Source organism: Neopelma chrysocephalum, unplaced genomic scaffold (assembly GCF_003984885.1).
Source record: "Neopelma chrysocephalum unplaced genomic scaffold, ASM398488v2 Primary Assembly neopelma1_143, whole genome shotgun sequence".
NCBI lineage: Eukaryota > Metazoa > Chordata > Aves > Passeriformes > Pipridae > Neopelma > Neopelma chrysocephalum.
In genome coordinates, this window is record NW_020897805.1 from 6,649,371 (window position 1) to 6,661,101 (window position 11,731).

Genomic DNA, 11,731 nt, shown 5'->3' on the forward strand with positions numbered 1-11,731 from the left:
TTTACTGGAAGGAACACACAGCCACTTTCATCAACTGAAATTCAACTCCAGTGTCTGTATTTCTTGAACCAGCTAAGAAAGCAGCATTGGCCAATGTTTGCTAAGGACAACGTTTGTCCTTAGCATGTTTTGCACTTAACCTGCCTACGTTGTGCAACACAACCTACTCCCGGAATATCCTTCGTTTGCTTCACTAGCACTGAAATCATAAAACCCTTTAAGATAGATGTGGAAACACAGAAGAAAAGTTTCTTTTCTACTCAAAAATTTGTTTGTTCTTTATCAGATCTGTGTCCTTGAATCTTCCTGGGCTTCTGTGATATGTGGCTCAGAGTAAGATCAGAAAATAGTTTACAAGTTATGATGGTTATAAAAAATATTCTATTAGGAAATCATAAACAAGCATAGTAGAAATACAGGTATATTTGAATATCTATTTTAGCTTGCTCCATCTTATTAATATGCTGGTGAAAATCCAGAGAAGGAGAGTTTATAATTTATCAAAACTACAGCAGTTTTTCTCAGGAGTCTATCACAAGAAAAATTCTGTCTCCCTGCAGATTTCCCAGGCCATGAGTCAACATGGGAAACCCACTAATGCAGGCCAAACCTCATCCTCTTCTCACATTTACCTAACCTGTGGTTTCTTCCAGGTGCAGTTGAAACGCTAAAGTTGTTCTCACCACGGATGCAAAGGCCAAGGTTCTGCCAGTGACCTTTTCTAGGGCTCATTTAGAACCCAGGTGATGGCTTGTCTCATGTTCTCTCTTTGGCTTTGGTGGGGTTTTTTCAAAAAAAACAATTAGAAAACCTCTGCCAGAAGGTTATTAAAAGCATTACATCAAGCACTCAGAAGCTAAGAAACTTGAAATTTAACAAGAAACTTTAAACAAAGGTTACTCATGCAAATTTAAAACAGCCCTCTTCTGTCAAGGTAAGTACAACTGGGTACTGCTTATTTGTTTTTCACAGGACTGGTGCCTTTTCCAGGGCACTCAATAAACAATGCTGCAGGAACTAGTCAGGCATCTGTGGGCACACCACTGAGGACAAAGGGCTCTACATCAGTTGTTGAAGTAAGTATGAACGTGCAGGGCACAGTGCAGAGTGCCTGTGGAGGTGGTCCAGTAGCATCTCAGACCAATATGGATACTGCTTACGCTCCCCCTCTTGTCTCAAAGCACTTTATTGCTCAGCTGTCTTGGCTGTTGGCCTTGCTGCAGCATCAGGATGCTGACCTGACACCACAAGGATGATGCGACCACATCTTACTTGTTTGAACTGGAGCACAGCCTCAAACAGCTTTCCTGAAAGTCTCCATTAAATAGAACCAACTCTCAGCTGGGAATAACTCTAAAATGCTTGGCAAGGCACCAGTGATGTTCCTCATCTTGAGGCCTCTGTACTCACATGACTGGTGTAGAGCAGCTTTTTCCTTCACTGAAAGGTCATTGTTCTGTTGGAGAAAACTGTTATTTACGATCTATAAACTTCCCCCGGAGTATTCTGTAAGATATTTAAGTATTGCTTCTGTAGCTGTCTCCTCTATGCACTCTGCAAACGTACCATTGATTTTTGCCTTTGCTGCTACAGTTCTGAGATTCTGCTTCAGTCATTATCACCGGTAAGTCCTTGGTCTGTAATGAGAATGATGATTCATATTTTATTCCAGGTGAATTTGTTTTGGCTTATCTTCAGTGACATTTCCAATTTAACATTTACACAGCCATTCTGTGGAAACATCAGGTATTTCAAATATTTATTGAGAAATTGCTTTGTTCTGCTCTAGGTTTGGTGTTTTAAAATGTGTGAAAGTGTTTCTACAAATTAAAAAAGTACCTTCAAGTATTTTCCTCACATTTTAAGTATGTTTGCCTCTTGAAGAAAATCATATGCAAATTCATATCAGATGATATGTTCTTTGTATTTCCTGTAAGTAAGAAGATGAATCTCAAGTTACATGCCCTATAAATTAGACCATTTAATGAGCCTTTCTTAATTCATATTGGAGCTTCTAGGTAAGTTGAACATCTTTTAATGTTTTTGCTCAAATTTTGTTGAGCCTATTAAACAATTACAAAATTTTCCATTTCTGATTTATCTCTCAACATTTTTATTATCACTTTCACCTATTTTTATAGACCATGTCACCTGCTGTGAAGATATGTTACAAATGGATGCTGCAATGGAAGAATGAGCTTTAAAAATTGTTTTATTCTTAAACCAGTTGATAAAGACAGCTTGACCCAGTTTGTCCTAAACCAACTTTCTCTTGCTAAAGCAACCATGTGTCTATTGCTCTCCTGTAAAATTAAAACTGAAACTATAGCTTTTTCCATGGGGCAAAATGTCATATAATGGTATCTGTTGTACAAAGAAGAGCTCTGAAAGGGATGTTTTGGGTTTTTGCTCTGTGGACTTTTGTAGAGTAGCAGACTGTCTTTTGGAAAAATATTTTAATGATTTGAAATAAGATAATTTTGCAACTACGTTGATGGCATTCATGTCACTGTAAGCAAAGCTTAACACACAGAAAACTTCACACCCAGACAGCAAAATTCTGAAACATTTTCCCCCCCTTTTTTTTTTTTAATACAGGACTCTACACTGGAGAGACAACCAGTCTGTTTTACCTTTGGCTTTAAATGATGCAGTTTCCACAGTTGTTCCACAAAATCTTAGGAGTAGCTTTTTTCCTGCTCCCATTATGCGCCCAAGGTAAACCTGCAGGATTTCTTTCATATATTTTCAAGCATTTGACTGAAGATGGAAGAGATGAAGGATTTATACCAGGTATGTAAAGTTACCATCTCTATTTTTATCCGCTGTGTTTCATTTTTATGCTTGGTAAACTCAGGGCTACCTTGCATAATCTGATATGGGTTCTACTTGAGAGAAAATAATCAGATCTTTATTAATTCTCTATATGAAGTAATATGTCTAAATCTCTCCTATTTAATGATTCAGTGGTTCAATCCACAAAGAAAAGGTTGTAGTTTTCCATAGCAGAAGGAACTTGCTGTGGAGTGCTTAGGCTGGAGCTGCAAGAAAGTGCTTGAACAGCTTAGAGAATTCTGTCAAGGATTCAGCCCCTAGACACAGTTAAAAATCAGCTAAACCTATGGCACAAGTGCCAGTGTTTTGAGTGGAATGGCTCAGTCACTTAGAGGGAAGACTAACTCAGTTTACCAATTGCAGTTTTCCATAAATATCACTGCTCTGCAGGTAATTTCCAGGAACGTATCCCCTATCCTTACAAAGATCAACGTACAAAGATATCCCCTATTTAAAACACAGCAGTAAACTAAACCATGTCAAACATTTTAAAAGTTCACATTCATTTTTCATGATTAACCTGTGCTTTATCTTGAAAGCCAAGTCTCAAACTGTAACACAAAGTAAGTAATAGCTGCTTTTGTTCCTAGCTTACATACCGGTGGCTGATGATGAAATGGGAGACATTAATCGTCAATTGGAACATCGGGTTTCCAGACTGGAAGGAGGTATTTTATCTGCCTTTATTTTCTGCTGTAACTTGATTAGTGGCGATAGATAAGATGAGCAAAAATGGCTTCTTAGGAAAAAGGCAGTATTTTCTCCAGTTTTGTTGCATTCTATTTATATCCTGTTTATATCATGCATGATAACTCTCAAATGGGGGAGGGAGGATTAGATTTTCATAGTTAGTGGGAGATGCTTGGGTAACAGTTCTGAAGTAGGAGTGCAAGCAAGTCAGAAATGAACCAGATTAAAACCACTGCCTATGCTGAACTGCTCCATGGGCACCTCATGCTCCCAACAGACAAATAAACTGAACACTGAAAACATACCAAAACAATAACAATTAGATCACATCTAAGATCCTACTCACTCAAGCACATAACACCAAATGTCAAGGACATTTCTATACTGCAAACCATCTCAGAGTCTGAGAGTCTCAAAGGAAGTCATATACTTCTTCCAAATGTAGAATTCCTCACTTCCTTCCCTCCATCTCCAACTTGTTTTGTGCTTCTCCTGTTTATTAATGTGCTTCTTCCCTTTATCCCTTCTCCTCATTTTCAGATTTCTTCTGGCTTTTTGGGGTTATATTTTTCCTTCCTTTTTTTTAGCTTTGATTTCAAGTTCACCTTTTCTTTATCTTTTCCTGAGTTTAATCTAAAGTTATGGAGGAACATAGCAGGGGTTAAAATTGGCAGTGAAGTGCCCACAAAACAGTGCATAAAAGGTTAACAGCTTTCCCCTCATCTTGCAGTCCTCCGCTTGGAAAAGACGATAACAGAATCTGGAGGAAAAATATTTGCTACCAATGGGAAAAAGGCCGATTTCAATACTACACTGCAAAAATGCAAAGAAGCTGGAGGGTCTATTGCTGCTCCGAGGAACCCGGGCGAGAATGATGCCATTCAATACTTTGTGAAAACTTTTAATACCTACGCCTACCTAGGGGTAAAGGAATCTCTTATTCCAGGCAAATTCCAGTTTTTGGATGGTACAGAGCTGAGCTATACTAACTGGCATTCAAATGAACCTTCTGGCAAAGGGGAGGAGGGATGCGTGGAGATGTACACTGATGGCACTTGGAACGACAAAAGGTGCAACCAGAATCGCCTTATTGTCTGCCAGTTTTAGTGCTTCCCTTGCTGCTCTCTGGCAGGCTTTCTGGAATATGCTTCTCTCTTGATTGTCTCCTTCATTTGTAGCTAGTGAACTCAGATAATGCAACATGAAAAAATAAAATTCATTCTTTCCCAGCCTGATTTATCTTTTAAACAAATGCCAGCTATAATTGTTTATAACAAAACCAGTGGCCATTTTGCCTGTTTTGTTATTCATTGCCCACTGAGTCTCTGTGGGTTTCTACTGCTGTTAGACTGCTAATTTATTACAAGACCAAAAAGTAGATTTCTTGGGCACATACCCAAAGTGACTTGCAGCCATAAGATCTTCCAGCACCCCTTGACCCATGAGGCTCAAAGTTGCGTGTATTTTGATCCCTTTCTGTAAGTTTCCCTTACCAAAACTACCTGTACAGACACTCCTGCTACCACTATTGTTGCTCAGCCTGTGTTTCCTTGGCCACTCTCACCCACAACAGATGCCCACAGGGCTAAGCTTGGTGGATGCCTACCCTACTGAAGCAGCCAATACTCCACACTCCTTGCAGAAGCTGCTCAGAGCCTGCACTTTCCAGCTCAGGCTAAAGGCTCTGCATAAGCTCCATGACATGGCACAAAGGCTGGTTGAGTGTCTGGGCATGCCTGCATACACATAAATCCAAGTGCCTGGCCATCAGTCACACTCACTCGCACTGTGTTAGTTCCAGCTTGGTCGTGGACAGCTGAGCAAGGAAACATTGCCCTCTGTGTGACAGGGACACACAGTATGAAGGTAACTGGGGAGGGAAAGCATGCTCACAGCTGGTGTGAACCCAGGGGCCAGCGAAGGGGCTGCTTGGAGCCTCGTAGCTCTGCACATCACTGTAATTCCAGAGCAGCAACTTGCCATGCACAACATTCCTACACTGGCTTAAATTCAATTACTGAATTATTTTGAGCACAAGGTCTCGCCACCTGCTCTGTGACAAGGCATGGCTCTTCCTGGCCACAATTCAGCCCTGTGTTTGATGTCAGGGCCTGCAAATAATTCTTGCTGTTATTCTCTGGCAGCTAAACAATTTATCTTACAGGTATTTACTTAGGATGATTAATGCAACAGGGCTAACTTCAAACCAAGACACCTTTCTGCTTGAACAGTTTGGTGCCTGCAGGTGGTCTACCTCCACAGGTTACTTGATTATTCACTCCAGCAGTATTCAAATCCTTAGCATCACAATGCATACTAAATAAGACCATGTTTCCAAGAACTGTAAAGTTATCTCAACATATGCAAAGATAAAACTTATGTGAGCAAAGTCCTCAGTTTATCCATGCATGTGTTTAGTATGTAAGGAGATCTGCAAGATGTTAACTAATGCCTTATTTCTGGACAACACAGGCAAAATATAAACTACTGAACCCCATATCATCTGAGGCCTAGGTAGGCTGCTGTATTAATCCAGCTGAAAGGTACATGGAGGGGAAGTGAGGACTCAGGAGTCCACAGGCACTGTGTCACTTTCTAACTCTATTCTCACTCACAAATGTTTTACAGCTCACCAGTACCTGCCTGCACCCACCAGCTCACCTGTCCATGTCCTCAGCCTTGCGTGACTCCTGTTGTGAAACCAGCTCTACCATGAGCACAAGGAAACAGGATCGTGAGCATCGCCTCGTATAGTAGTTTTCCACTCATATTCCAATAAAGCTTAGGAAGTTTACAATGATTAACATCATCCTGAGAATGAATTTGGACACCCCCCCCCAAACATTTAAAGCCAAGGTAAGTTTTTTTAATTTTATCCTTCTTATCTCCAGAGAGTTATAGAGTTATCTCAAAATTAGAGATATTTGCAGGTGTCTGAAAAATTGGCTGCCTTTGGTGTTAGTCTAATGAATATGTGCCACAGAAGAAATGTTCCATCACCATGCCATCTTTGGCCATTTCCCCTGTGGACTCCCAGGGAAGAGGGTAAAGGACTTTGTGTGTTACTGCACAGCTACAGATGGTAAGTCTGTTCAGACACTGTAGCAACTTGTGGTTCTAGGTGAGGACATAAAAAACCTCAAAGCAAATATTTGTCATCTTGCCTGACACTGTCACCTCCAGCAACCCTGCTGACAGCAGGCAGGACTGGAAACAGCAGTCTTGTCCTGAAAAACAGATTAGTTCAAGATTTGGACACTGAATTTATTTCCTAAATCTGAATGAGAGGGAAGTATAGCATCCTCTGATTTGTAGAAAGACCCAGACTGCAGTTTGTCCTTCACACCTTCCCTTGTCAACAGACAAGGGCCAGATACAGTACTGTGTTCGTGCAGGAGGGCCAGTTCTCAGGGACTGTGTAATGCCACCTCCACAACAGCATGGATCAGAGCCAGAGCTGGCTTAGCAAAACCTCTGAATATGTTTCTACGTGCTCTTTCTACGTACAATAGATACTGCAGCAGCCTGAGCATAGCTGTGATTTTTCAGACGTGTAAATAAAGCTAAGCTTATAAGTAGCAAAGTGGGTTGTAGAACGTGCATAGTTGGAAGAGACATGGGTGTATGAACCCCTTGAATTTGCAGTGACCTTCATCTCTGAAGCTGCATGTGTTATTCATAATAATAATAATAATCAGTCAGAATATGAGTTAATCAGATTACTCACTTCTGAGTAAATGAAATGATTTACAAGGAAAGCTCCAGTGGTTTCCTGGCAAAAAATGGGCCATCAATTTTCACTACAAGCAACTATCTCCTAAAGCAGCTTGTGCATGTGGGAACAGCCAGCTATTGTTTTGCTGATTCCGAGCAAACTGCGGTCAAGGCAGGCCGGCTTCATCAGTTGTTTGGAAACGATTGTGCCACTTTAAGAACACCAAGTGGGAGGCAACACAAGCAGAACTGAACAAACAAGTACCTGTGTACACTGCTGTGCTCACCTGAGCCTCACACAGGTGAGGGGACGCTGCCCTCACCCTCCCTTGTTCGTTCTGCAGATTGAACACCTCTAACACACGCTCTCGCTGCCTGAGAGTGGAGGATGGACACCCAAACGAGGCAGCACAATTTTTTGTGCAAGACACCCTGAGGACACTGAGAAGGTAAGAGTAGACAGAAAAGATATGAATACCTACAGGGCCACACAAGTCTTAGAGAAACCCAGAACTTATTTCAGGTAGTCAAGTCGAGAAAGGTGAAAAAATTAAATACAAATTCAACTGCTTTGTGTCCTTCCTGCAAAAACAAAGGGATGGTTAAATTATTTCTCATTTGCTTAAAAGGTTGTCAGCAGGGGAGATATGAAAAGAAACTGTAGAGTTGCTATTCATATAATTTAAGTTCACTAATATCAAAATAGTTTGCTAAATGGTTAGAATTATGTCTGCAAGTAAATTGCATAGGGCAATGCTTTCTTCTCCTTTTAAACTTAGCAGACGTTCAGTTTGCATAAGTTATTCAAACGTGTTTAAAGTCTAAATATTTCAGAACAGGAAATGTCTGTTTGACTCAGATGTAGGTAACTCATCTCTGCTACACATTCAGTAATCAGAAAAATAATAGACATATGTCAGAATGTGTTATCTGAGATAACACAAAGCCATCTTATGAGACAAAATACAAAAGTCAAAATCTTTGTGTCCAGAAAAGTGTGATTGATGATTCCTTTAAATAACCGCTGAGAAAATTCTCTTGCATTTTAACTTTTATTGTAATCACCTGCTTCCTTTGGAAGTGAGGTGAAACGAAAGGCATGATCAGCATAATCCCAACAGTGTGCTATACTACTTTTACCTTATTAAATATTTTCTGTCTTCATCATAACTTTCTTTTTCAAAATCTTCTCCCAGGTTTCACATATTTCATTTCTTCACCCAAATTTCATATTTTTTTTAAGTACTTTAAGCTAGATTTTTGTCCTGCTGTGGCTTTACTCACAGGAAGCTAAATATATGCAGATTTTACTTAATCAGACTAAACTACAGCATGCTTTATAAAGGCTGAAATCCTGTATAAATGAATACTGAACTATTTAAAATTAGCACTGAATTCAAGTGTTATTTGTAGAGGGAGATATTTATAACAAACAATTTCAATGAAATTTCTTTTAATATTTAATGATTCTGAGAATTTTCGTACACTCTTGGTTTGAAAGGTTTAGCCCTCTAGAGATCAAAGCAGCGTCATTAGATCTTTCTAAGGTTTAATATAGTTGAAATGCAGCCTTTTCTCTTAGGTACCAAACTCATTAATTTGATTTCTGGCTCTTATAGGAAGGAGTTTTAAGTGGTGCTTTTAACTTGCAGTATAGTTATCTCTTGATCATCACCCTCATTTCAAGTCCGTGATTGTGCCAGACATCCACGTTTCAAAACTTTTCATGTTCCTACCATTTCCTACCTCTGCTAGTAACACAAGAAGTGGCAGAGGAATTCACCTTTCTGCAGGTGCACATGCTTACATGGTACACTATGGACATTGCAGCAGCAATGACCTCCCTCTTCAGAAAACAAATCATGTGTAATTATCTCTAACTATTAATAGGAAGTTGGCAGTTAAGTTAGAGAACAAGTACACAGTAGCACTTGCTTTCCCCCACTTGAAGGCTAAATATTTAAATCACTGACTGTGTGAAAAATGAAGCAGAACAAGTCATCACTGTTGCTGGTTTATGCCTCTTGACTTGCTTTTCCATTAAAATAATTATGTGCCTGGGAGAAGAATGTTCACACCTCTGCAAAACAAGAAGTGTTCTGCAGCTCCAGTTGTGCTAAAGCACCTGGGAGTTCATCTTTGTATCTCACTGAGCAGCTCTCATATGCAGATAATATGAGAGCTATAAGCCCTGTTTGTAGAAGATACTGGAATTTCAATAATAAATATCTGGTTTTATTTAACGTGCTTAATTAGCAAATTTTAGTGGAATTGGTGACCTACTAAAATATCAAAGATTGTAGAATTAGTTGAAGGAAAGGAAAGGGAAAGGAAAAAGGAAAACGAAAGGAAAAGGGAAAAGGAAAAAGGGAAAAGGAAAAGGAAAAAGCCACCTGGGACCAGCAGCCAAGGAAAGGGAATCGTTCCCAAAGCCAGAAGAAAAACCCGCCGGGAGGGCGAGAGCCCAGGCTGGCTAAAGCAAACACATGTACACAGATCATAAGTCCCATTTGGAAGAAAATAATGCAGTGTCCCTCTTTGCTTTACAGCCTCGGACTCTTGAAATGAAGGAAACAACGGTGGAAACAATCCTGACCCCGTGGCAAATCCTGCTGGTGATCCTTGCTGCAGTGCTGGCCATGAGTCTCCTCATGCTCCTGCCCCCGGCTGCCATGGTGCTCTGGAGGATGAAGCGTGTGCCGCAGATCTCCCTGCAGGGCTCGGTGTGAGCCAGCCCTGCAAACAGCTGCAACACCACCCATCCCTGCAGAGGATGGTTCGGAATGATCACATCTCTCAGGATCACTCTTTCTGCCCAAGATCCACGCAAAAGCAGTGGGTTTACCAGTCTATTGCTGCTTAGTTCTTGTGAGTAGAGAATGTGTGTGATTTTGTTGTCATGAACTACAGTTCTCAGCACTTTGCCTTTCATTTTTTGGCCATATTTTAATTACTGTTATTGGCTCAGTTCCTAGACTGAGTTCTTCTCTTGTGTTATAATGGCCTGAAAGAGAAGCAAGCATAATGCAGCATTGTATTTCCTTAATTAATATCAGGAAAGCCTCCCTGTTTATAGTTACACTGTAAATATTACCAGAGCCTTCTAGCTGAGATGACTGACAGTTGTGCAAGTGAACTTATCAAAAGCATGCAGGATACTCTGGGGAGGTAGTACTTTAGTCTGGTTGTATTGCAGAACCTAAAAAAATAAATAATCAGAGAATGGTGCAATAAATAAGCATCTTGTGCTTCTTTTGTCTGATCTGAAAACTTACTCGCCTAAAATGTTCTTAATGTCTTTCCTTCTATATGAATTTTCTTCTCTCTGCAACATCCAAGTGCCAGAACACAAAGCCCCCCCATCCTGGAGCAGGAGCATGAGGGATGGCCCAATGCTCAGACATGCCCGGCCAGACACCAACATGGAGTTAATGCAAACATACAGCAACTGTTTGCCTGAAATAAATTATGCAAATTTACTCTGGGAAATAATGTTATTAAGTTTACTTTAGTTTTTAACTGTCTTGTAGAGGCTTATTGGGTCAACCTCCCTTTCTCATATCTAAATAATAACTTGGATGGTGGGCATAGAACAAAACTGTTTCTCTGCAAGTTTTTGGAAAAAAAAAACCAAAAAAAACCCAAACCACCAAGCAACCCAATCTCCAGCTTAATATCAAATTTATGATACATCATATTAAAGCTTTCCAGCCTAATTCTTCCACATTATGTGATGCTCATCATCAGGATTTCTGATACACAGAATTAATTTAATAAATTAATTTAATTAAACAGATTTAATAGTTTCTGTTAGTTTACAAGAGCAATGGGTTTGATTTCCTTATGAAATACAATATTAGTTTTCTTTTTTTGGTTGGTTTAGAAAGTGACTAGAATAGATTAATATAATTGAGACAAAAAATGTTTTTTAACACCAGTAGAAAAAATATACTGGAAACTGCTCCAGATTTTTTAGTTGAGCATCAGCTGTTAATGAACTGGCTGAAAAGACTCAAACCCATTACAATTTCATTTGATAGAGATCATTTGTTTGACAGAAATAAACAAACCCACCAGTGATTCAAAAGCCACTGCTTTTCTTTAAGACTACAGCACTTTTGTCTCCAACACAATGACTTAAGTTACTGCTGCGTGGTTTATAAGCAGCCAAAGCAGCCAAATCATCCCTTTGCTGGTGTAATTATCTGTTCCATTCATTGTCATATGACTGTCTGCTTCTGGGCCCAAAAGCAGCTGCTGTTTTCTTTTGCTTGTAATGACTGGATTTTAAGTCTGAAATATTAGCATGTAAATATATATCTGAATCATTTATCCAATTAATGATGTAAAGGTCAATTATACATCATGTAGCACAAAACTATGCTGTCTGTGTCTGAGAGATTGACAGAAATAGGAAAAAGGTAAAGAAGGGAAAGGAAACACAAACAGATGAGCTGTCTGTCTTCAGATCTACAGCTTCAGTGTTTGCTCA

General features: G+C 39.7%; 1 protein-coding gene and 2 long non-coding RNA genes across 5 annotated transcripts; all 3 read left to right on the forward strand.

Moving 5' to 3' along the window:
• The first annotated feature begins 438 nt into the window (after positions 1-438).
• Positions 439-1,747, forward strand: LOC113975795. The gene is made up of 3 exons (XR_003536927.1): positions 439-743; positions 973-1,076; positions 1,673-1,747. It is a non-coding gene; the product is annotated as an uncharacterized LOC113975795 (long non-coding RNA).
• Positions 1,748-1,904: 157 nt separating this feature from the next.
• Positions 1,905-4,802, forward strand: LOC113975791 (pulmonary surfactant-associated protein A-like). Of its 3 annotated transcripts, none has more exons than XM_027700240.1 (4): positions 1,905-2,018; positions 2,599-2,793; positions 3,426-3,503; positions 4,256-4,802. In XM_027700240.1, the coding sequence occupies exons 2-4, from the start codon at positions 2,646-2,648 to the stop codon at positions 4,630-4,632; spliced, it is 603 nt and encodes a 200-aa protein (XP_027556041.1). In that variant the 5' UTR covers positions 1,905-2,018; positions 2,599-2,645; the 3' UTR covers positions 4,633-4,802. The 3 variants fall into 3 exon arrangements, with proteins under 3 accessions (XP_027556041.1, XP_027556042.1, XP_027556043.1); XM_027700241.1 differs by having other exon boundaries at positions 2,599-2,783; positions 3,422-3,503; XM_027700242.1 differs by having other exon boundaries at positions 2,599-2,718.
• A 2,700-nt stretch (positions 4,803-7,502) lies between these two features.
• Positions 7,503-10,474, forward strand: LOC113975793. Its single transcript, XR_003536925.1, has 2 exons — positions 7,503-7,688; positions 9,789-10,474. It is a non-coding gene; the product is annotated as an uncharacterized LOC113975793 (long non-coding RNA).
• The last annotated feature ends 1,257 nt before the right edge of the window (positions 10,475-11,731 follow it).